The 26,932-nt window shown below is 36.1% G+C and overlaps 1 protein-coding gene across 2 annotated transcripts; it reads right to left on the bottom strand.

The window, feature by feature from the left end:
• Nucleotides 1-727: 727 nt before the first annotated feature.
• On the bottom strand, nt 728-25,159 carry itga6b (integrin, alpha 6b). Of its 2 annotated transcripts, XM_051889844.1 has the most exons (26): nt 24,890-25,157; nt 14,161-14,288; nt 13,999-14,078; nt 12,286-12,547; nt 11,759-11,890; nt 10,855-11,068; nt 10,053-10,246; nt 9,596-9,684; nt 9,386-9,513; nt 9,036-9,125; nt 8,884-8,945; nt 8,573-8,736; nt 7,577-7,723; nt 6,498-6,616; nt 6,142-6,295; nt 5,942-6,025; nt 5,781-5,860; nt 5,591-5,668; nt 5,381-5,483; nt 5,045-5,218; nt 4,835-4,933; nt 4,408-4,518; nt 3,393-3,491; nt 3,143-3,268; nt 2,900-3,008; nt 728-2,397 (listed from the first exon to the last, which is right to left on the bottom strand). In XM_051889844.1, exons 1-25 carry the CDS (start codon nt 25,060-25,062, stop codon nt 2,937-2,939), a joined length of 3,162 nt encoding a protein of 1,053 aa, XP_051745804.1. In that variant the 5' UTR covers nt 25,063-25,157; the 3' UTR covers nt 728-2,397; nt 2,900-2,936. The 2 variants fall into 2 exon arrangements, with proteins under 2 accessions (XP_051745804.1, XP_051745803.1); XM_051889843.1 differs by lacking the exon at nt 2,900-3,008 and having other exon boundaries at nt 24,890-25,159.
• Between the last annotated feature and the right edge of the window lie 1,773 nt (nt 25,160-26,932).

Raw genomic sequence — 26,932 nt, 5'->3', positions numbered from 1 at the left:
GACTAGAAGCGCTCTCTCTCGTGCGCTCTCTCTCTTTCTTGCGCGCGATCAGTTCTCCTCGCGTCTGAATGTTCAAATGCACAGATAGTTGTCAAAATGTCCATCGTGCGGAGTATCTCACGTAAATACAGTCGGTTATTGCTTAAGTGGACGTAAACATTTGGGTGAAAACAGGTTATGTGTCAGTATCCATGGATTCAGTCTTAAAGGGACCGTAGCCTATATTTGTCATTAATGTTAATAAAACAACAAAAGATGTTAAAATAAATGTATACATGGTAAATAAACCTACTGTATATGAAAAACAAGTTTATTTAATTTGTATCTCTATAGTATTTGTTGAATTGTTTGTAATTTGTTTGTAAATTTATTTTTATATAACAAGAATTATATATATTGGTAATTATGCCCTTTGAAGGTTATTGGACACTGTGAAATTTTTGTTCTTTAAGTTAGTGACAAGCACATAAAAATTATTACTTTTTTCATTAGAGTAATAATAAAGAAGCTGTCCTACATTCATTAGTCTCACTGTGTTGTGCGCTTGGAAAACTGCAACATCACCAAAAAAAAAAAAAAAAAAAAAGAGAGAGAGAAATTAATAAATGTATAGGCATCGGTATCGGTATCGGCGAGTACTAAAAAAAAAGTATCGGTACTCGTACTCGGTCCTTAAAAAATGGTATCGGTGCATCCCTACTAACATAAAGTTTAAACAATACAAAAAGAAGATGCATTTTTTTATTATTACTTAAAAGAAACACATGTAACAAGTAAATGTACTTTTCGGTAACAACATTAAGAGTTTTACATTAAGAGCTAGGAACTTAATCCTTGCTTATTCCAAGAATGTAGAAAGATTGTAGTTTCTGTCCCTGTCCAGCACACAAGTTAACGCCCGTTTCACAACACTATGCCCATCTGTGCTCATCACTCCAACCTAAGTATCAGAGCCATTATGTTGTGTAGTTCAACCTTGATTTGTCTAAATACTTTGAGCAAAAGAGTACAAAAGCTGTCACTGGTGACCTTTGTACCTTACCCCTAAAGGCTGCATTTTAGTACCATTAAGGTGCATATTAGTATCTTTTGAAAAGGTACCAATGATAACTTTTGTACCTTTTCTTCTAAAAGAGTGCACCTTCTGTTCAGGTATCTGCTTTTTTTGTTCATATTTCATCAGTGACTACATGTTGTCAAACTTCACAGCTTCTTTACCTGTCAGTTTTCCGCAACACCATCTATCCAGATTCACAGCTGACAAAACCCTTAAAACACTGTACTGTTTTTGCCAAGTTTAACTCAAAAATTTGCACCTCTTATGTCAATTTTAAGACCAGCAAAAATGTTTATTTGGAAAATGAAAACTAATCTCTAATAATCAATTTCATTACTTCAGTGTCAATTTTGTGTGAGCTAATACATTTTTAAGTGGCTAAAATTTAAACAATACAACTGTCCAATTCAACGTCACTTTGCAAAAAAACAGAATTAATACTTTCCATTATTTGAGCATTTGCTTTGCCAACAGATGCTGATTTTAAAAATAAAAGCAACTTCACATTTATACAAAGATAATTTTAAATGACCTTCAAAAGGTAAAAAAATCCTTTAAAAGCTGATCTGATAATGGATTGTAGCAGTCAACTGATATTATATCAAACATCTGATTATAACAAAGTAGTTCCTAATAAAATCTGTCCCAGTTGTAGTAGTTGAAGTACAGTGAAAACCTGCCTATGAAAATGAAATATGTACCTGACTGGTTTTAACAATTAAGCAACAAATAGAAAAAAAAAAAACATTCCAAAGACACAAATATTTACATTCATCCAGGCAGCTGGATATCAAAAAGTTCTGGCCCACACAAGCCATTCATAAAACAAAAATCTTTGGCCTTTGTACAACAGAAACATCTGTTGAGAATAAATACATAAAATGTATATACATTGTTGAAGTGAATTTAAAATATGATATTGAAATGGGGTAGAACACGAAAGCAAATTTCAATATAAAACAAAACCTATTTTTTTCTATCCTTGTTCACTATAGTCTTCCAGACACTATTTTGTAATACAATCTTTAAAAATCCCTATCCCGAGAATTAAATCTCAAATGTTTCCTTTCATGTTTTGATGGAATATTAACAACAAGAAAATATCAGTGTGTGCAAAAGTAAGCATTAAAGGCCTTAGGAAGGGAGTCTTTGGTTTCAATCAGTTTAGCATTTAGCTATGAGTAGCTCTCATTCTCATTCCAAGAAGTCATCCATTGTTTCTTCTCCGGAGGATCCATTTCCTCTTTCCCCGGCATATAGTCCCTCTCTTCCCTCTTTATCCGCACAGCGTTATAACTGGGTACGCTGTCATCATACTTGGAACGTTTGAAAAATCCACACTGTTCAGAAAAACAGGCAATTAGCATAGCGTCATGCTAACAATGCTCAACAGCATTTTTTATACAGGAAAATGAGCACAAAGACATAGTGATGTTTGCAGTGTGTGCAGCATGCCTAGCATGAGGTCAGAACAAAACATTCAATGTTTTAAAGAAGACATAAGCAAGAACCATATGTGCTGAAAGCGAGAGAGATGCTCCGGTAAATAACCCAAGCAGGCCAGAGAAATGTGCAAGTTTCACCTGAAGATGAGTAAGAGTGAACGCAAACATGTATAAACCCTTTTCCAACAACAACGACTTCATACATGATTAGTTTGCATTCCTCATAGCATTTTGCTTATGTCTGAGCAATGAAAGCCATGGAAACTGCCACCATTATCCCACATTTGGCATTGACATTCAGCATGTGCATCAGACTACAATAGATTAGCATGGGCTAAACCAGCACTTCATGCTAGCTCTGAGCACACAGGTCAACTTGATCTGCGAGTTCTTTTACCCTAAGAAAGAGGTTCTCGTTCTCTGTCAGTTTCTCTTTACGCATCTGAAGTCAGCCTCTCTTTTTCAGGTTCGTTACCGTCTTTGCCGCTTTTGCCGAAAAAACCACACTAAAAGGGGTAAAGGTTTGTGTTTTAAATACTTGATGTCATATGAATGAAAATTGTTTTACACCTTGTCAATGTTGAAAAAAGTGATGGTTAGTCCTAAATGGGTCAGGTTGTGAGTAGTCATGTGACCTTACCTTCCAAAGCAGGAAGACCAGTAGTCCCAACAAGAGGAGTCCTAGTAAAATGGCCACCAGAATGACCCACCAGGGCATACCACCATACTGTGCTACTTTGTGTTCGGGAAACACAGTAACGCGCACCTGTAACAAGACAAATTGTATTTCAGAGTGCGTTATTTTTTTAAGCCCTGCATAGCAAGTCAAACTGATAGAACATGGAACAAAATATGGAAGAAGAATGAATAAATGCTGTAAATGTCCTCACCTGTGCTGGCTCATTCTTCAGCCGTATATTTGAAGCTGAGGTCTTGAAATCGAGTGATGCCTTGACAATAATATCAATGTAGTTCATTTTTTCATAGTCCTGTAAGACATAGTTGAAATTAGCTAAAGTATACTTACAAATGATAAGGGTCAATGACATATAGTGTCCACTGTCCATGATGAAGAAAAGGAAAAATATTTAAAAAGGAAGGATAAATCTAGTTTATAACACATGTGCCAAGTTATTAGAAAGGTTCTCTTTGTATTCATGTTGGTTTCATGTTTTTTTTAAAGTTTTGTCATTGTCAAGAAATAAAATAATAATGATTTGTGTGATGTAACCATCAAGAAAAAAAAGACACCTTGAATACATGAGTGAACACATCTCATATGATGATGATTATTTTCAAAAAAGGTTTTGTAAACAGTTTGCAATGTAAAGGTATTTTTACAGACTTCATGAATTATTAATCCCACCACATAATTTTACCTTGACCCAAACTCACTTTTTTCTATTATTAATAAGCAACGAAGCAGTTTTGTTAAAATAGATAGATAGATAGATAGATAGATAGATAGATAGATAGAACATGAACATTTTTATGAACTAACATTAACAAAGGTTAATAAAACCTGACAGCAACATAGTGTCGGCCCAGATCCGGCCCACATCTGGTCCGCGTGTAATCCACATGTACCAGATGTGGGCCAGATCTGGGCCACACTATGTCGCTGTCTGGGAATGCTGTAAAAATATATTCTTCAATGTTAATTCATGTTAGTTAATGCATTGACTGTTAACAAATGACCTTATTGTAAAGTGTTATTAAATAAAGTTTCTTTTCAAGAATCACTATTTTAATGTTTTTTTGTTTGTTTGTTTTGTATCACCCTGACATTTTTTATTCAATATATATTCTGCAAATTTCTGAATGGATTGCATTGTCCATGAGTTTTTGAATAAATGTATACATTTAAAAATGAGGGCCACACCTCTAATGAAAGATCACACTCACCTCCAATAAGGTAGAGTTCCAAAGGTAAGCTCTCAGGCTAATGACAGCATTGCTGTCCATTCCTATTAGAGGGCATTTAAATTTTATACACTCCGCACCATCCTCACAGGACTAAAAACACAACAACAAGCCAGTGATTAGAAACAAGAGGCTGATTATCAATGATAAATGTTCACCAAGGAAATACATACAATGCATTTTGAAAAGAAAAAAAAAAATTCAGACCCCTTAATTTTTGCAGCCTTATGCTTAAATGTGTTTAATTATTGTTTTGAGGGTCTGAATACTTTTTAATACATGTGCAAAGTTATCACAAATTTCTGAGTAATTTAGTGTAGACCGTTGTGAACAGCATGCTGCAACATAAAATATGATTAAAAAAAAATTAAGGGGTCTGAATACTTTCTGAATGTTTGAGTGACTTTACCAAAACTGTGTATTTCCTCTTGTCAGTTAAAAGGGAGGCTGTTCCCTCCTTTGCCGGAGTTTCCACAATTTCACGTTTAGTTCGTGACACTGAAAGCTCCTAGATAACCGTGAAGTAGAACACACAATCAGTTAATTCCTTTATAGAGACAACTAATGTATTTATGAAATATGAGGGAAAACTAAAGATAAGTTAAGATATTAGGACTACCTTCAAATCGAGTTTGTTGACCTCTTCTGGATTGGAGCAGCTGAAGCTGTCTAAACCAGTTGAGGTAATCTTCATGAGGTACAGCAGCCACTTGCCTTGGGAGTTATGCTTAGGCCATTGAACAATCATAGATAGTGTGCCGAACGACTTAAGGGGTTTGCCCAAGTTTGTAACCTGTCAGTCAGTATCATTAACAAGATACATAGTTTAACAGGCTATTAAATAGAATCACATGTTTAACAGTTAGAATGCACTTAAAGAAATACTCATACAATCAAAGGAAGTATTGTAAATGTACAAAGTTCATTAAATGATGTTAGGATATCTAATATTTACCCTGAATTCATAGTCAATTGGACTGCCAACATCAGTTGCCAGTTTCATGGCACTCTCTCCTTTAACTTTTCCAGTAAAGTAGACCTGAGATGGCTTAGCTACCCTGAAGATGATACATGATGGCAGTATATCATGTTACAAAGTCAGGACATTGATAATATCATCATCAGAAGTGTAACTGAGAAATGATAGAGTAATCTGCAAACCTACCCTGTGAGGGACAAAAGCAGTTGAATCTTAACAATGACTTTGGCTTTGACTGCTTGTGTCTTGTTCAGTTCACTTGTCCTGCAAAAACAAAATGGATACATCAATATATAAATACTGACATTGTAAAGATGGAAGAAATTATTGAATTAGCTTTGATAATGTGCTTGTATCAAGAGTCGTGGTTACTCACGTTTTGAGATTGAGGTCAATTTCAATTTCAGTGGTATCCAAAGAAATTCCTCCCGTATTTAGAATGATGTAAAAACGTGTCTGAAAAAGTGTTTTTGTTTTTTCATGAATGTTAAGTCCACACTGAAAATACCATTGTCAAATATAATTTTAAATATTCACCTCAGCATTTCTTTTGAATGGATTTCCAAGTTCACAATCAGCTTGTGACCCATTTGTATTGGCTAAACAGTTGATCGGTTTACCCTGAAAGATTCAGAAGCACTTAATAATAATTTTTAATAATGTACACAATAAACAATAGATATTGTTATAAACAATATAAACAATAAATAAGTTAGATATCTGTCAGCTGGACTTACACTAGATATAGTGCGAACGGCAGAATAAGAGAGGGATTTGGGGAACGAGGCAGTCAGCTGTGCTTCATAAGCATCTTCACCCAGGTTGGTCACATTGAGCTCCAGGGCAATGTCCTTCTGATCGCTAAAAGCAAGCATCGGAACTCCCTTTTCTCTGTGAGGAAAGAGAAACAGAGAGATTGAAATTACATGCCACTTCCTTTTGCCATTGGCTTTGATAAAAAGAGTGTAGGTACTCATTCTCATTCATGAATTACACAACTGATGTCACTTTAAACGAGACATGAGTGTGAGGCTGAATGTTCTCTGACATATTAACAACATGATAATAATTTGACATGATAGTCAAAACTCACTCAGGTAATGGACTAAATTTGTCTCTGTTCCCTGGATCCCTGGTGTGGAATTTATACTTTAGTTGCAGGTCACTCTGACATACATGGTCAGAACCACATCCTTCCTTGATGAATTGAACCTGAAAGCCAGTATGATTCAGAATACTGAATGAGATATGAGTGATTGGTAGAGGTTTACTTCAGCAGAATACTGTAAAAGTTGTTTTTTTGTTGTTGTTGTTGTAAAACTGTTCAAAACTGTAGATTCAATCAAGAGTAACAAACAGTAACAAACAGAAAATAGAAAAATAAGTTACACTTTATTTTAAGGTGTCAGTATTACAGTGTAACTATACATTTAAGTACTGAGTAATAATAATTAACTGCATGTACTTACTATAGGTTCAGGGTTAGGATGAGGGTTTGGTTTCGGGTTAATTGCATGTAATTTTGCAAATTTTCTAGTTATTACTACAGTAACTACATGTAACGTGTGTAACCATGACACTGTAAAATAAAGTGTTACCGAAAAACGCTTATTTTAAATAGGCAACTCAACATACATTTATCTGATGTGATTAATATGAATAATGGTTGTGTAATTAATATGACTTTATTAATATAATTATGAATAATATAAGATAATACACTGGAATTCAAAAGTTTGGAGTCAGTTTAAAAGAATTTCAGGATTCAACAAGGATGCATTAGATTGATCAAAAGCGACAGTAAAGACTTGTTACAATCATTTTCAACTGTGATAAATAATAAGAATTGTTACTTGAGCAGCAAATCAGCACAGAATGATTTCTAAAGGATCATGTGACACTGAAGACTGGAGTAATGATACTGAAAATTCAGCTTTGCCATAACAAAAATAAATTATAGTTAAAAAATATTAAAACAATTGTTGTAATAATATTTCACAATATTATTGTTTTTAAGTGCATTTTTGCACAAGGAACTTCTTTTAAAATCTTTTTTTTTTTTTTTTTAATGTGGTATTGTATGTTATATATTATTAATATAATTTATGTTATATAGCTGAAAAAAAAAAAAAAACAAGATTATTGTTAATTGGTTAAGAAGATGGTGATTACCTTGGTGACAGTGTTGGCTTCTTCGTTGGAGTCGAGTATGGGAAGCAGGTTAGGGAGTGCAGTCTGTCTTTTCCTGCGTGAGGATTGGCCCTGGATCTCCACAGAGACTTCAATGGGAATACCTCTCAGTTTGTCTTTTATATTTTCCTTTGTACACAATATTCTTGCATTATTAAAAGACATTAACATAAGTAACACACCTGATGTAAAAACAATACCAATTTAATCACCACTAGATGGCAGTTCTTCCTTTTCCCTATATTAAAGGGATAGTTCACCCAAAAATGAAAATTCTGTCATCATTTACTCACCCTCAGTTTGTTCCAAACTTGTATACATTTTTCTGTTATGTTGAACACAAAGGAAGATGTTTTAAAGAATGTGGGAAACTGAACTGTTTTGGGGCACCATTGACTTCCATAGTATTTTTTTTTTTCTTCCTACTATGGAAGTCAATGGTGCCCCAAAGTGGCCTGGTTACAAACTTTCTTTAAAATATCTTCCTTTGTGTTCAACAGAACTAAGAAATTTTTACAGGTTTGGAACAATTTGAGGGTGAGTAAATGATGACATCATTTTCATTTTTGGGTGAACTATCCCTTTAAAGGGATAGTTCACCCTCACTCTCGAGTAGTTCATGTATAAATTTCTTTGTTCTGCTGAACACAAAGGAAGGTATTTGGAAGACTGTCAGTAACCAAACAGATCTCACCCCCCATTTACTACTATAGTAGGGAAAATAAATACTATGGTAGTCAATGGGGGGCGAGATCTGTTTGGTTACTGACAATCTTCCTTTGTATACAACAGAACAAAGAAATTCATACAGGTTTGGAACTACTTGAGAGTGAGTAAATGATGACAAAATTTTCATTTTTGGGTGAACTATCCCCCTGCAACTTTATGTTGTTACTTAAACAACATGTCACTCAGTAGTTGTTATTTTACCCTCTAAATGTAAAGCTGCTTTTGATTCAGCTTAAAGGGCTGCTGTACCTGCAGTTTGAGGGTTCTCTTAACACAGTTTTTTGTTCCCTGACCCTTGAGCTCTACGATCCCTTTGCTTTCATCCTCATTGATTGAGCCCGGGGTGAAGAGGACTCTAGAAGGAAGATTAAGTGTCTTCCTTTCAGATTCAACCCTGATAGTGTATGCCACCTCTACAGAAGGAAAAAAACATGGTCATCATACAGTACAAAGCAACACAAAAACATTGGCATTTGTTTATGGAGATGAGATTCTGGACAACACAGATAAACAATTACAGAGTAAATTACTGAGAAGGTAAATTAGAAACATGTACTTACTCAAGGTAGGATTGTAGGTTTTGGGGTTGGCTGAAAATTTGAAACAGGCTTCCACTTCAAGGCTGGAACACACAATAAAACTTTGCTTCAGAAAAGGTTTACCATTTGGTAATATGTTTAAGGATTGATTGTTTTGTTTATAATTCTCTCACCATATAGTGTTCCCACAGTTTTTCTGAGTGAGGTCTAGCTCCTTTGGTGTGGTGGTGACAGTCTTTTCAATGCTGATAACTGACCGTGCCCTATAGTGTAAGACCCATAATTAATGCATTCAGAATTCAATCATTCATCCATAGTGCTAAATGAATACAAGATTTTGTAGCTATTTTACACCATTTTATAAAATGAAGAGATATAAGAAGGCATGGTAATAATATTAATCAAATATTTGTATTATAATATTAATGATAAACATTATCAATGATTAATATTTAATAGTGTTCTTTCATTGTTTAAAAAAGAATCCTTAAAAATCATACGTTGTCTATCAATATGATCATACCTGTACACAAACACTGAATCAGAGAGAGATCCAATAGCCAGATCAGGGTAAGAATTTCTGTCCAAATCCATATTCCCAGCAAGAGAGTATCCAAAGAGTTTCACATTGTGATCTTTTCCTTCAAGAACCTAAAATTATTGAATAGGTTATTTAAATAAAGAATAAAAGAAAGAATGTGTTAAGAAGAGAAAAGTGAATATATGGTTAAACCTGGGCTCTGTTTAGGCCTTTAGGTGAACCGTGGAAGATATATACGTTTCCAGCTCCATTGTTGTCATATGGGGCACCAACAGCAACATCTGAAAAACAGCAGGATCACACTGAGAAAATAAATTACATATATCTTTGTGATTATCATCATTACCAAAATGCTATCTTCTTATATTAAGTATATTGCTATATAGATTCACGTATAAGTGCATTATGTATATGTTTAGTGTGAGTTCTAGATTTTTTTTTTTTATATGTGGACTCCAGGAAGACTGGCACTGCCCTCGGACACAGCTAATGGGGATCCTAACAAATAAATATATTTGTGATGATTTATGCACATTATGGCATCTCTTCTTCTTTATTTATCTTTCCTGGAAACTGGTGGTTCTTATTCAGCATTGAGGTGTTTTGCATTAGCTCTATTCATAGAAGCGACTACATACTGAGCACATACCACCATATTTATCCAGGTTCACATCTCCCATGCTTTCCACAGCCAAACCGAACATGGAATAGGCGGCTCCCTCAATTCTCTTGGGGGTGATCTTGTCCCAAGCCCCTTCCTCATTTAGGTAAACATAGATGGCCCCACCGATATCACCGTCTTTAATAAAGTACTGAGGTGCTCCGACTACAATGTCATCCCACCTGTTTTAATAATCAGGGTAGGAAAATTATCAAAAATGTAATATATAATATAAATATAAATTGTACTCATTGAAATAAAGCTTAAATAAAATAAAATACAAATAGTAGATGAAAAACTTAATCTTCAAAAACAAAAAAATTTGAAATGTTGCTTTGGCAACAAAGTGAAATAAAATAAGGTTAAAGGGTTAGTTCACCCAAATATGAAAATTCTGTCATTAATTACTCAGTTCCTAACCCTTTACGATCCTAAAGAATAAAAATTAATATAAACTAAAACTGAGATAAATATTAATAAACTAAATAGAAATATTACATAGATTAAACTGAATATTTAAAAATGTATTTTAAACAAATTTTAAATTTAAAAACTAATTAAAAATATTAATAAATACTATAAAAGTATATAAATAAAAATAAAATAACACTGATATACACGCAATAAAACATTGTAATTGCTGCATCATGTAATTCACTAAATTAAAGTAACACTAATTCCACACAAACATATGCAAAACATGCTTAATGAGACTATTTTAAAAAGCTATAATATAATATAATATAATATAATATAATATAATATAATAATGATGTACTTTGGATCTTACCCATCTTTATTGATGTCAAGCACTGCAAGGTCATAACCAAAGGAAGAGGCAAGTCCAGTACCCTCTAGTATGTACTCAGCCGTCAACATGGAAGGTTTATCTTCTTCCTTCTTTAAAAGCACAACTGCCCCGCTGTGATTGGCTCTTGGAGCCCCAGCAACTATAGTCAACTGACCTCTCTTGGTCAGCATTTTTCCAGAGTCCAGAGAGAAACCTGTCACAGATGCAACCAATCAGAAAATGTGCTAAAGATTTGTTAACCAAAAGAATACTGAAATTCTTTCAGTGATTATGGAATATGCAATGATAACCCACGAACAACATGAATTCAAACATGCATGGTTCTGATTGACTTGGACACGCCATAATTTTACCCATGCGATGTGGATGTAAACAAGAAACCAATAACAAAAAACAGCCTCAAACATACAGTAATGTAGCAAACACATTCACATTTGTTTACAAAAACGACACGATGTATAGAATGTATAATGACCAGGACGAACGCAAATAATTGATAAAGTTGGCGTCCAGGAAATCCCACAAACCTAAATAGCTATTGGATGCCACATCATAAACGTTCTCCTTGGCCACCTGAAGGGGACGTGACTGATACACAAACTGATCAGGATGATTACTGGATATGCTAGTCATGAACAACACACCTACAGTTCCACAAACAAGATTTGTACCAAATAAAGCACAAAGTAGAACAGCCAAATAGATGCAACAAGGAGTAACACCAAACAAAAGGTGAGAAAGGCAATACATATCCATGCCTTGCATCCTACAGACACTCAGTTAAGTTTAAATTGTGCTGAAAAGTTTTTTAGCGAGTCACATGTTGGACCAAGGATCGGGTGATATGGATGATGAATGGAATGTTATGTGATGGTGGACTCACCTAAATAACTGTTAGCAGGTACTGGCACCAAGTCTGGATCAAGTCGGTTTTCATCTCCAACCTCAAATGGGCCGTCATCAAAAATATTTTGGTCCCACAGAGAGTTGTTGTTCTGTTCCATCCGCACCACTCCTGATATCCATCCATTGGAGGAGTGAGTGAACAAGGAAAGGAAAAGGGTGAAGGGTTGAGGATGGAGAAAGTAAATGAGTGAAGAGATGGAGCAAAGTTTAAAAAGCGGGGGATAAAATACAATATGTCAGATGCAATGAACCGACAAATAAAATCTGATGTACTAATGTCATGATGGTGCAAAAATTGAGCGATGTGGGGAATTATGGGTTTTGTTTGACATTGGCCATTGATATTTCTTAACAAATTATTTCAAACTGGATTATCACTGAACATTGAATATGCCAAAAATCATAAGATTTACCATTCTATTTACCATGAAGATCTCACCAACAATTCAATACATACAAAGAAGTAAATACAAATACACTTTAATCCATCCTGTCCTCCAATACCTTTCCAGTTGTAAGCACCCGGTGCTCCAAACACCATATAGTGATAGTCCTTTGTGAATGTGGCAGACAGACCCTGCTGGCATGAACCAAACCGCTCATGTCCTCTGTTTCTCCCATTACAGAACATCCAGTTTCCTCCATCTTCACCTGAGACTTCATTAATCGTCAGATCCTGGCTTAGTACATAGCAACGACCTGTCAAGTCACGCAGCTCCTGAGGTGCGCCCACAAATAAGCGCCGCTGGTAGCGATGCGCACAGACCTGGAGAGGAACAGTGTGAGTTTATTTTAAATCAGTGAAATAAATGACATAATACTGTAAATAATACATAAAAACATTTCTTTGCACTGTTACAAAAAGATGATGTTAAATTGCGAAGATCTTGAGTTTTCGCTGTAGGGCGTGTCGGTGGCGGCCTGACAAAGTCTGATGTTTCGCCATGAAAGAGGAAGCTGTTGTAACTCAGGCATACAGTGTCTGATCTGCCCCAAACTTCACATGTGTGATAAAAGCCCTGGCCTAAAGACATCTATATCCCAATATTCAGTTAGTCATAGCGCCACCTGCTGGCAACAGGAAATGACATGCTTTACACTGTAATTCAATCCCAGAAACACATTTCAACATGCCACGAAGTACCAAACATACTAGAAACACGTTAAATCATGCAACACTTGGCTAAGTGCTAAAGTATGCGATTAACGCCACGAAACAGGTCAGACATCTACATGGCAATATTCAGTTACAGTCAAAGCATCACCTTTTGGGAGCAGTAAATGTGGGACTTTGAAATCACTTTGCCATAATTCTCCTGTATTTACTCGCTTACATGCATGTCCCCCACTATTCACTGTTTTCCTAAGGCCACCGTGTGGCGGTGAGCTCGGGTGCAAGGGCCCTTTCATCGCTGCTTGCAGCTTTAATTTTTAATGTTTTTTAAAGTTTAAAAGTTTCTTATGGCTCCATTTATTTGATCGAAAACTCTGTAAAAACAGTAATATTGTGAAATATTATTACAATTTAAAATAATTATTAAAGTTTAAAAAACATCATTTATTTTAAATAAAAATCTTTTGTAACATTATAAATGTCTTTACTGTCACTTTTGATCAATTTAATGCATCCTAGCAGAAAAAAGTATTCATTTATTTAGAAGTCCACACAAGTAGTGCACCTTATTCAAGTCTTTTAAAGGGGAAATTTTGGTTAAACTGGAACACACTTGATTATAGAAGGACAAACTGTACACACTTATCTGGTTGTTGATTTGAACATGTAAAAAAAATTGAATATGATTTTAAAAGCTATGGGGTGGAACACTTGATTTACAGTAAACTTACTGTATATTTCGGCTTGTTCCTCACAGAAAGCTGAAGAAGCCCTATTGTGATAAACACTTAACATTTTGGACCATAATTGCTGTTTTTAGTGACATTAGAATGAATAGATGATGACAGATTTTTCATTTTGGAAATCTCATTAAGGGACATACAGACATGACACCTAGCTATTGTACAGTAACTTGCTATAAAACTATGGGATGCACAATATATCGGTACCATATCGGTTATCGGTTTGCTCGTTTCCTCTATTTTTATATTTAGCAATGTCCTCTTTAGCAAATCTCAAAATTAATATTCTTAATATCGGTGCATCCCTAATTTAGGCACACACACACACACACACACACACACACACACACACACACTTACCAATATCTTTCCTCCAGGTCCCTGGCTCTGTATAGTAACTCCCATCCACTGGTTTTGCTTATTTTCGTCCGACAGGTTTTCTACATGCACAATAAAAATACCTCACTTAACACATACAGTAACTCATTATAATGTATCACGTTTTCATGTGTTTGAGATTACCTTCATTGTCAAACATTACTCGTTGGCATGACTGACTGGTAGAAGTTATGTCACAGTTGTACATGCCTCCCGTAATTTGTGACTTCTGATTGGACAATGCTTTAGCTCTTGGGGCACCAACCAGCAACCTGTAAACCAACAAACAGAAATTTACTCATGGATTTGCAATATTGTAAATATAAAACATTAAAAATATATGTTCTTTCATTCCTCTTCTTATGCTAATGCAGCTCCAAATTACACAAAAGAGACTCTGTAACCAAAGCTGATAACATACTTGGCATGAGCATCATGTGTAAATAGGGTTTTTAATATGCTTGTCAAGAAGTAAACTGATTTTTGTGGAAACATGAGCAACAATGTGGTAAAAATGGTGATCATAATAGTCCTAATAAATTGTAAATCTGTGTTACACTCTTTTCAACAGACTCAATATTTGAGCAATATTTGTAAATGGATATTTGTTTATTACATGGTGATAGTGCTTGTTACAGTGATTTTGAACAAGTAAATGGCTTCCTGGCATCATTATCCTTTATTTCCCCACACATGTGTTTTCAGTAGGATCCTCAGTAGAAACAATGCAGATTCAACAGCCCACACTGAAAATACATGCGCTCTGTGTATTAGAAAGTGGACTACTCATTCTATTCTTTCAACTGAAAAACTCAAGAGAAGATCTTTTCTCTTCTGAATAAAAGAAATGTAGGCCACAGAAAGCCTAAGATATCTACTACTCAAAGGCTGTATATCTGGTTTCACTTCATTTATGAGAGTGAAAGGCTCTTTTCTTTTCTTTTGGATTGACTGGTTCAGTGATAACATTCATCCCAACACTTCACAGATTTTAGCTACACAAGTTCTCTTTGTGGGCATAGACAAAAAGGGTCTGACTGAAGTAAAGCCTAAATTTCCTACAATACCCTCACCAAAAATCCTAAAGGAAGAGTAAAAGTTGGCAATGTCCTAGAACGTTACAGATGCATACACTGTTTAACCTTTTGCAGATGCATACACTGTTTTACCTTGGAGTAGTAATATGTACCCTTAGGGTACAACAATGAACATATTAGGGGTAAATAATGTACAAAGATGTTCCTTAAGGACAAAATTTAAAGACAAAAATTAGGTTTGTGATCATATCTCAATTTCATTTGGGAAGTACAGTCTATGTGCAGTCCATTTCAAGTGTGTGAACAGTCATTTCATTTATTATTTCAGCAATCAGATAAATAAACGCATATTATTTGTTGTTGGTTAACTGAATAAAGGTGTTTGCTTATCTAAATGCCTGACGTTTAATGTGGAATTGTGGGTTTTGCGTAAAAGAATAGAATAACGCCCCCCATTTGAGGCATTTGAGGGTGGGAATTCCCCTCATTTTCAGAAATGTATTTCATGCCTAGATCTACTGATAATTACATCAATCACTTCTAATTCCTTCTGTGCCTAAGAGTGAACAACCGTATAGACCAAGACTCTGTCTGGATCACAAAAAGAGAATAGCTTTAGAGTCACATTTTCCAAACAGACAGAGACAGTACTGTTTTTCTGAAAGGGCAACACAAACTTTTCTGTGTTGGGCAAAAATAGCCACTGAATACCTGCTATTCATTGCACTCTCAAGAGCATACAGCATACTATATTTGATGTAAATGCTTCTGATTACATTAAATCTAATGCAATGCACATTTACACATTAACATTACGACATCTCGCGCATGACGCGGCATTTGAAAAGAAACACAAAACTGGCAAACTGAGCCGCTCCAGTGGAGAACAGTGACTGGATTTAACACCTTAAGATGACGCACAGCTCACATCTCTGTTGCAGTAAGTTACTGAAAGTGAAACCACACACAAAACACCTTAGAAGAGCGGCTCTCTCGCACTGTATGACGTGACAGACAACTAGTTGTCCAGTCCTGTACCGTTCACACAGCGCGAATATTCCGAGAATGCGGTTGTGAGTCCTGAAAATGTAAGGGTGTGAGTTCGGTTATAGAATGCGGTTGTCACTCTTGTAAATATCCGTATAACGCAACCTTATTAAGGACTCAAATACAGGACTGACAACCGTAGACTGACAACCGTATTCTGCTGCTGTGTGAACGTGGCCTTTCTCATGAGATCAGGTTGATACACACTCTGTAGTTGCAATATTTCCCAAAATTACAGCACATAAAACCCCCCTCATTTAATTAAAAGCTATATTGAACCATTATCCCATGTAAATTGACCTACACGTTTCAGGATATTGCAATAACCTGGATCACAGTCAGCTCCTAAACAGCATAATTCCATTCTGACAACCCCAACTGATTTGGGTAGAAACAAAAAAATTCTGAAAGTAAACATCTTAAGGCTGGAATGCATACAACTCTTTCCTCGATTTTTGCTACATTCTGGAGGAACTGATGCTAGTTGATTAGCTAGCTAGCCAGTCTCCAGATATTGGGCAGTTGGAGTTGACAGGTTTTGCAGAAAATTGTGTAGTGCATGCTGGGCACAGGCTTTTTAGCTTTACGAATTCATCGGGTTGCAGAATATCAAACACGTTTTGAGCTGATTTTAGAACACATATTGTTTTCATCTGTCTTGTGTCTCAAAGCAACAAGGCACATGTTCCTGTGCAAGTTTGTTGCGTTCGGAACAACTTGAAAGTCTGGTAGTGTGTGATTGAGGGTAATGTAATGTGTCTCCATTAATCACTCCCTAGGGGAATGTAACCAATCGCACAACAAGGATACACCTCAGTTTTTGAGATGGTTCTGCCCTATTATGTTTATTTATCTACAGGACAAACAAGCCCACAATTCCAAGGTAAATAAATAAATAAATTGGACAATAATAGAACATCACACAAGAACCATACATTTTTATTTAAAACTTAAAAAAAAAAAAAAAGTCCAGAGCACAACAGAAGATGAAAGATTCAGAAAGTGAGAGGGATAAAGCGATAGAAGGAAAGAGAGGTGCAGGTGGGGGAGGGGAGAACAGAGAGGACAAGTATTCTATTTACTGAGAGCTTTTTCAGAGAGAGTGCTTGTGCCCTGAGGCCAGAGTCTGACACTGGCATTCAATCATAGTACAGACACAGAGAATTGTGTCTCATCTGTTAAATATGCCAGGCTCTCAACATAATGAGTAAGAAACAATTAGGCAATTACTCATTCTAGAGAGCAAATGGTCTTGACTTCTAATGCATTTTATTTAATAGTTTTAATAGGAAAGAAAAACTGCAGGTCTGGCACATGGAAAAAGGTTACTCTGATCTTGTATTTGCAAGATACTTTTTTTTACTCCTGCAGCACTAGCCACTCATGTGTTGGGAGGTTTGACCAAATAGATTTTTCCAAACAGTTCATAAATCAGCAATATGCTTGCATTAAATGTTTATAGGCTAAAGGGAAGTGAATTTACAATACAGTAATATAGACGATAATCTGTTTCAACTGCAATATTTTGCTATAATTAAAATCTTTTGAAACTTTTGAATAAGCACAAGACATGAAAGTGTAAGAGTGTTTGGCACTTAATCTTGCTAGCTAAATATTATGGTGCATTTGAGTGTGCCATGTCAGAATTACCATAATTTTAGTTTCCAACTTGTCGTTACATATCTTTGTCAAAGACGTAATTACAGCTCAGAATTATAAGCTCCCATTTGACTATGACATCATGTAAAAACCAATATGGTTGCTAACGGTAGCAACCTCTACACAAATTTCTGTTGAGCCACTTAGCCAGTGTTACTTGTTGCACTTTCTTTGATTATACAAGAGAATAGATGTGAATTTTGCTGTCGTTACCAATAAAGTACCACACTAAGATTCATTTTGGCATTTATGAGCTTTGACATAGAAAGAAATAATTTCTGAAACGTAAACAACTTAAGGCTGGAATGCACTACACAACTCTTGCCTAGACTATTGCCACAATTTACAGCCTGGAGGAATCGATGCTAGTTGATTAGCTAGCTAGCCAGTTTGCTATATTGGGCAGTTGGCAGTAGGAGGATATCAAATACATTTTGAGCTGATTTTTAAAACACATTGTTTTCATCTGTCTTGTCTCAAAGCAATGAGGCACATGTTCATGTGCTAGTTTGTTGCGTTGAGAACAACGTGAAAGTCTGGTAGTGTGTGATCTTTAGTCATTGGATGCCCATTTTTTCTCTGTTACCATTTACAAAGTCAGCAAGTGTATGATGCCTAGAGTTTTAAAATCTGTTGAGTTTTTAAAAGTCGTGTAGTGTATCTCAGGCATTAGCCGTGTGTCCAAAAAAGGGCTTTTACCGACAGGCACTCTTCTGAAAACTCTTTTTTCCTACCCCTCCTCTTCTGTGATTGGAAGGCTGGGTAAAAACTGACAGTGATGAGCAATGTGTTTTACCCAAAGTTGAACATTTTTTAACTTGGCACTCAAGAAAAAATGCCAAGCACGCAGCACTCAGCATGAAATAAACACTGCTGTCATTTTTTAATATGTGGCGCTCCCATTGAAAACAAGGAGGGAAAAAACACTTTCGTAGACACACAGCCTTAGGGGCCATTCACACAATGTGTTTTCTATTCCACTGCGCTACTTTTCCATAGTTTTTCAATGTAAACATACACTAGATGGACGTCTTTAACCACTGCAATCCCTTTTATTTGTAGCATCTAGTTCATGACATGGCATTCTAAAAATGCAGCGCTTAAGTTAAAAGAAGTTCACATTTTAAAAAACGCTCTAGACCTTGCCCTTTTTTTCATTCCACTGACCTGTGTCTTGTGTTTTTAACCAGCCCTTAGAGTAGAACTTCTAAGTAGTAACTAAAATAATTCCAAATTGGCCTGAAAACCGCATTCATCTTCAATTCAAAACTTTATCTGACTATTTTATCTCAACTCTTAATCAACACTTGTTTACTCACTGTTATTCATGGCTAAAAGAAATTTTTTAGTTGAGAAGCAGTAAATCATGGTAATATAGTGTACTAAGCCAAACAATTTCATAAACACATTATCATAATTTTGTATGGAATGTTAAGCATTGATGTTTTTAAGAATCTACAGAGGCCATTGCTATGGTGCAAGAGCTGGGTCTGCTGAGGAGGTTTGGAGTGTCATGGTTCACATTACAAACTGACAGCAGCTGAATTACAGCTCCAGATGTGCTTCAAACATTTCAAAGACTCCAGGCTTAAAGATAAAGAGTGCAAACTGATATTACCTGACCTACTGTGCACAACAAAGGTGCTGCTGAAGAACAAGATTTTCCGACTCCCTTTAAAGGAACACTCCACTTTTTTTGAAAATAGGCTCATTTTCCAACTCCCCTAGAGTTAAACAGTTGAGTTTTACCATTGCGCCTACTGCACCCATGGTGCGGCAGCAAAGTTCCTTGATTATTACGCCGGAATGAGAGTATAGTGCCTAGCAATATCGGCCTAGAAGATCGCAAATTTTCATTTTCCGTCGGTCTTAGTACACGATGTAACTACAGAAGAGTCAAGTTTTAAACAGGAAAAATATCGAAACTCTTTGGTCATTTTTGAGCGAGATGCTAACGGTCTAATCAGATTCAATGAACTATGCTAAGCTATGCTAAAAGTGGTACCACCAGACCCGGAGATTGGCTGAATGGATTCAAAAACGGTAAAACTCAACTGTTTAACTCTAGGGGAGTTGGAAAATGAGCCTATTTTCAAAAAAAGTGGAGTGTTCCTTTAAGGCAATGATACATTCATGACTACCTACAGGTCTATATTCGCAAAATATGGTGTTGGATAGAACCACGGCTATCGCTAACATTCACAGGGCCTGAGAGAAAATGTGGGAGGGGGCTTTGATCTTTTGGAGGGTTGATCATTCTCCATGGCTCAATAGGCTATACTATTCAAGACCTTATTGGCAAGTCTTAGGTCTTAGTGGCCCCCTTATCATGGGGCCTGGAATGTTACAGATACAGTAAACTGCAGGCTGCCATGCACATAAATAATGCCGATTAAATATGGTAAACAAAAGCTCAAACATGCTTGCTTGATACATAAGAACTAAGAGGTTTGTTCTCAGGAAATCAAACAATTAAAACTGAGCTGCCATTGACCATATTTGATGTGCTCTATGTGAACAGCCTAAATTAAATCTGTTCATCATACTGTATGAGCAATTGTGTCTCTTCAGAAGACTTGGATTAAACCGCTCAATTCATATAGATTACTTTTTCTTGTCTTTATACATTTTTTGAAGCTTGAAAGTTTTGGTGGAATGGACTTTCAAAGAAGAGAAATGAAATAGAATTGAAAGAATTGATCAATGAAATAATGTATTTGAAAAAAGAAAGTAGAGGGAGGGAGAGAAAGTAGGAGTGGTATCGGGACATGACATATCAAATTTCAACCTGCATTCCCAATTTCCCATGATCACAATGTAGTGGGCAGCACTGTTTAAGTTCTCAGAGAGGTGTGGATCTAGCATGACAGTGGGGCTGGCATGGTGCATCCTGTGGGCAAACTACAGTAGGATAATAATACTTGAGACTATTCTGTAGGCCAATGCAATAGTGATGTAAAAAAAAAATGAAAGTGACATGTGAAGGCCAAGTAAACCATACTCAGAATTCATCCTCTGCAATTTGAACCATCCAAGTTGGTGCACACACATTAGGAGTAGTGAGAAGTGAAGACACACATCCCTGCAAACCGCAGACACACACACTCAGAGGAGTGGGCAGCCATTTTGCTGGGGCGCCCAGGGAGCAATTGGGGGTTAGGTGCCTTGCTCACGAACACCCAACCTTTGGGTTACCAGTCTGATTCTCTAACTATTAGGCCACGACTGCCTAATATATAAGGCCAATAGCTGCCTGTTCTTACTGACGTACAAATTCAGTACAAAGGCCTACCCCTGCACAGGAAGCTAAGAGAATCACAGGAAGAGGAAGAGGTAACCCATTTCCATTCCAAGTGGACCTACTGCACTCTGGGATATGGGCCAACATATTATTGTACATATTAAATGTGTTTTTGCCAGCTACATTATTCCACCATACTGTATGTTAAAGCCAAATCAGATAATAAGTTTGATTATTATTCACGCACGTGTCCAGGAAACACTATATACCCAAAGAAACATTCAAAATATGCTACAGAGCAAAGTCAACTGTTAAAGTTGATAAAGACAAAGAGACCCCTGCCCCCACAGAGACTCAGGTTCTGTTTACACCAGGACATGCGTCTTCAAACATGTCTCCTGTGAACACGTGATCGGATTTCAAAAGGAGGATCTCAAATTCCAACATTATGTGATTTTGTGACTACATACCTCACTCACAATGTCAGAGTGTTACTGGTTTTCAGGTTGAATGCTCATTGTTATTTTAGTTAGGTAGATACCTGCATTAGATGAACTCTGGATGTGCTTGCTTCACATAATCTGTCACTGCATTTTCTGTGACATCTTGTGCGATTATATTAATGTGCATGTCATAATTTTTCAGTTGGGTGTTTATTTATTTTTATTGTTGCACAAACCAGTTTAAAACCCTTCTTTTAGCACAGTGGTTGATTGGCAGGTGAGTAAATGATACTTCACTTTTGTCCAGGATGCATTTTACCAATTGAATGAGTAAAATTGGTGGATATTGGTGAAAATCTCCCAAAAAAAGAAGAAGAAAAGAAAGAAAGTGCTGCAATAAAATAAGAAAGTTAAGAAAGAGCTGCAAAGGTCTTACAAAACAACTCCCATTATGAAAGCACCACCAGCCCAGACTGCTTCAGTGGAGTACTGGCAAGTCAAAACCAATCAATTACTAGTGCCAAGATAAGGGCTCAGGTTCAGTGAGAGCTTAGATCTTAAACATACTTTCTGCCAAGTTCTGTTAAAGTCTGGGCACACTTGGTGCACTAGTGTTTCCCTGTATTCTACATATTCTCTGTTACAATAGGATCATTTCACAGAGTAACACAGAAAATAAAATGACACTCCAGGGTACTCAATTCAATACATCCCCAATGTTATATTGAACACAACTAAAAGTTCTACGTTCCATATTCTTTGACAACTGAGACATCAGAGGAGGAAAAACTGCATTGAGAAATAATATTTATAATAACAGTGAGAAGTAGTATTTTAGTTACAATCATGTAGTTCAAAGCTTCTTCCTTTTCAGTTTCCTTTTGTGTTTCACACAAGAATGAAAGATATATGGGTTTGAACAACAGGAGAGAAAGTGAATAAGAAGGACAGAAATTACAAAATAACAGAATTTTAATTTTGGATGAACTATCCCTTCAGTATTATTTGTATAACTCTTTAGATTAATTTAAACAGTCCAAAAAAAAAAAAACACCCTCTAAATCAGGTGAAGTGAGGTATCCAAAGTGTCTTGTTATTATCAGAATTATGTGTTTTTGTAGTGAGCAGACACAGAAGAAGAATGAATCACTTTGCAGATATATACTCCTCGTTCCCAAATTGTATTTGTCACTTGAGCAAAAGAGCTAATGTGCCAGACAAACATACACACACTGCCTACCAGGACAGCAGCTCCATCGTGCCAGCTATGACAAGCCAAGGAATGCTACATCAATGCCCCCAACACACATCCTGCCCTGCCTTGGCCTGCAGTAATGTGAATCACCTTAACACATACACACACCTGTGGGGCATGTGTTATTAACAAACAGAATTGTTGCTCTAACACAGCCAGCCAGTCTGCCAAGCCCATGAGATACACACTGAGGACATGAGTCAGAGCACACACATACACACACACAGAAATGTGACTTTCATACACTGGGTGTGGTTTGAAATATTTGAAATAAATCAGATGCTGCTATATGAATTGCACAATTTAGCTGAAGGAGGCTCTAAAATGAGTGATGGATGATTTGCTAATAAACTCCAGTTTGTCTTTGTCTAACTGTTTTTCTGCTCACCATAAGTATGATGTTTGAATTTTACTGGACACATAACCACAACTATAATGTGCTCCCTATATAATCTTCTTGTTCTCTCTTTTTATCTGCTTTTCTGCAGTTTTGTTTCTGTGGTAGTCTTGCTTACTCATCAAACTTGGCATTGCAGTAGCTTTGAGTACTGTTGGCTCTTGTATGATAAACAGATTGTGGTGTTCCTCGTTTGCTGCTTTGGATAAAAGCACGTGCTAAATAACCAAATGTAAATGTCCATCTCACACATCAATGTTCTAAGCAGTTACACTAAAGCTCAACATCAGTCACTTGCATAACTGGTGGACTCACTCTCTGCAGGATAAACATGAGGTCAATCTGGCAGTCTGTCTCCTGTGCTGCCAGTGTTGATGGCAGTAGTGAGTTTCAGGAATGAGTTACAGGCTTCTGCACGCATTCTTTCACTTGTGTGTTAGGCTTGAAACGTGTCTGGTGCTGCCAAGGCAACACGGGTGTGTTTTTAGTGAACCGCAAAAACAATATCAAACTGTTGTGGCTGAACGTTACAACAGAAACACTTTCTAAAGTCTGTGTGTCTCAAATCACCTTACGTGCTAAAGATCCCACCTACAATCTAATCCTCGCAGAGCTTGAGGTCAAAGGGGTTGAAAATTAAAGGATGAAGGAGAACAGATATCTCCACTGTGAGAAAAGAGAAGGACACCAGATATCTCTAATGACCAAATGATGCATACTATTTCCAAGTAATGAGCACACTGTTGGGTGGTTAAAGTTATGCCCTAAAATTATATAAATCTGAGTTGTTGTGGCTTTTTCAGTCTTTCTCATGGACTTGTTATTCTGAAATATCATTCTGGAGAACTGCTGTGCAATGCATAACGAACAATCCCAAATAAATTTCTGCCAAATTTAAGTCATTATTTAATATTAATGTTGTTCCAAATTTTTTAAATTTTGAATAATGGTGTCAACCCTCAAAATCACAAAAAGTTACCATAAATGTCTGGTCCACAAGACTCATTTGTGCTATAGCCTATTCACTGTCATATGACTTTGAGAAATAAACTCAAATATAAGTCATTATTCACTAATAAACTTCATCTTAGAGAGCCATTGAGTCAGACTAATTTTAGACCCTGGCCTGAAAACATTCGACTCCTTCGTTCACTAATCGGCTACTTCTCTCATATACGATTGAAGGAGAGCTAGGGGATGATGTCAAGATTATCAGTGAATATTTAATTTAAATCTTTCTTTACACAAATACTGTCATATTGCTTTCGGAAAACTTGGAATATAACGCACATGGCCTACGTTATGATACAATGCGGTGATTTTGCGACTTCTTAAGATTTGGCATCTTCAGTCAACATTGTAATTGCATGTAAATAATATACAAAACTTATCCTTTTGTGTTCTGCAGGGGAAAAAAGATATAATACGGATTTAAAACGACATCAGGGTGAGTAAATGCTGACAGAGTTTTTATTTTCGATTGAATTCATTAAGGATCACCTTACCTAATGCACTTGAACTGGTGCAATTGGGGCATGTCTGTAGCTTTACAGTACGGAGAGGGGTGGATGATCATTAACTATGAGCAAAGCTTAAATAACCTACATAGGATATATAATGGTGTATATTGCAAAAAGAAAACCAGCTACTTACCATTAGTTTATTACAAAAAATGCTCGACTAATTACAAAAATGTTCAACAACCAAAGTACCTGGATTCAACCTGCTACAAACGTGAAACAGACTCCTAATAAACGATACCTTGACTCCAATGAGGTTAAAATAAATGCTTACATTCTTTTATCAGATGGTTGGAGTTGTCGGTGCATGGCCAGGGAAAAACCGAACAAGCTGTTTTTATCTCCCGTTTTCTTGATAACATTATCTTTGTCCAGGTTGAAGGCAGAGATCAGCGTCCATCCCAAAAAACTGAGAAGCGGTAATGTTAAAGTCCTGTAAGGTCCCATTGTGATGTTGAGTTCCGTTCGTGTCAGGTTCTTGCTTTGGAGTTGAGACTTGCAGCCTGCTTCTGCTGGGTTAGTGGATGTCTATAAGGGAGGAATCTCTCTTACGTCCCTCCTCTCCTCCTCCACCCGTCTCCACCCTCAGTCTTGCCTCTACCTGCCAGTACAGCTCCGGGCGTCGTTTTTCGTCATTATTCAGCATTCTTTTGGTTATTCGAGCGCGTGATATTACAGATTTGAACGTCGTAAAAAAGTAGCAACGATTTCCTTCGAGTGTCATTCATTGCACACAACTCATGATAAGCATGGTGAGTAAATAGCTTAGAGAAGGAGAGTTTTCTACACCAAAACCTCGCAGAGTGGCTAATATTTTGTAGCACATTTAAAAGTCTGTAAGTGTTTTTATAAGATGTGTAGGCTATATCATATTCTTATATGTGTTGCTTATATCAGGCTATGTAATTTATCTGTTTATAAATGTACAACCATAAATTGTGCAAGCTAGTGTAAGGTACAAAGAGTGTTGTTTTTACATGACTGTATTGTAGTAATCAAATTTACTTTATATTTAATCAAAATAAAATAATATAATAATAATAATATAAAATGTGATTAAATACAGGGCCTATACACATGAATGATATGAAATTAAACAAACACCTGCTGAATTAGAAGATACCAGCTCTGTTAAGCTACAGCCAAGATCGCAAATCACGTTATAAACATTATTATAAGACTTTTTTTTTTACATTTTACATTCATACCTCAGAATTGTCATGTATGATAGTGATTTCACCCATGTAGCTCATTTCTAATTGGTTAAACTGGTTTTACAACTCTTTTAACTGCTTTAATCCTTGTGTTAAAGCATTACCTGTTCCGCCCTACAGCAATATTACAAATAAAAATTTGCTTATCTACATCAGGGGGTTATTGCTGTTAGCACCGAACCACACAAGCATTACTTCTTTATCTTTTTATCTCTTTGTCTGTGTTTGTGAGCATAAATTCTCAGATGTGCAAATTAACACAGACATCACACCCTCTAATCTCTGGTTTATTAGACCCCCCTGTGTTTTACACGATTTGGTTGAACCTGGCTAAAAGCCTAGTAGTTCCAAATCTGTTTTAGACAATTGAGGGCATTGAAACAACGTAAGCATTGTAACTAACAAAAAGAATAAAACTGAGCTTGTTTAATGCTACCAAGGGGATTGGGGAAGTGGGAGTGGGGGTGGGGGCAGTACACAAAAGGAATGAAAGACAAAGCCTAATAAAAAACTGATATTTGAAATAGAGACATAGTTGTCACTTATTTATTGACCTGTTAATATTGTCATTGAATATAGTATCAAACATTTGATTATAAATGTATCACTTCATAAAAAAGTCACCCAAATACTGAAATAAAAACTTCAGAATTTCACAAAAAGCACTTTAGATGCATTATACTGTATTTACAGAATAAACAGGTTTAACTTAGTTAAGGACTTAAAAAAACATGAAATTCATTAAAGGGTTAGTTCACCCAAAAATTAAAATTATGTCATTAATTACTCACCCTAATATCATTCCACACCCGTAAGACCTTCGTTCATCTTCGGAACACAAATTAAGATATTTTTGATAAAATCTGATAACTCAGTGAGGCCTGCATCGCCAGCAATAACACTCCCTTTTTCAATGCCCAGAAAGCTACTAAAAACATATTTAAAACAGTTCATGTGACTACAGTGGTTCAACCTTAATATTATAAAGCGACTAGAATACTTTTTTGTGTGCCAAAAAAAAAACAAAATAGCAACTTTATTCAACGATAGTGATGGGTGATTTCAAAACACTGCTTCATGAAGCTTCGAAGCTTAACGAATTA

This window comes from Ctenopharyngodon idella, chromosome 1, assembly GCF_019924925.1.
Source record: "Ctenopharyngodon idella isolate HZGC_01 chromosome 1, HZGC01, whole genome shotgun sequence".
NCBI classification, from domain to species: domain Eukaryota; kingdom Metazoa; phylum Chordata; class Actinopteri; order Cypriniformes; family Xenocyprididae; genus Ctenopharyngodon; species Ctenopharyngodon idella.
The sequence above is the reverse complement of the archived record's forward strand: the minus strand, read 5'-3'. Positions and strand labels throughout refer to the sequence as shown.

What these genes read in the sequence shown, in the direction of transcription:
- itga6b (XM_051889843.1), bottom strand. Translation starts at nt 25,062, where the DNA reads ATGGGACCTTACAGGACTTTAACATTACCGCTTCTCAGTTTTTTGGGA. An exon ending in GGGTGCTTACAACTGGAAAG is followed by an intron (nt 11,891 to 12,285) that starts GTATTGGAGGAC and finishes GATGGATATCAG; the next exon opens with GAGTGGTGCGGATGGAACAG. An exon ending in TGGTCTTCCTGCTTTGGAAG is followed by an intron (nt 2,398 to 3,142) that starts GTAAGGTCACAT and finishes TTTTCTGAACAG; the next exon opens with TGTGGATTTTTCAAACGTTC.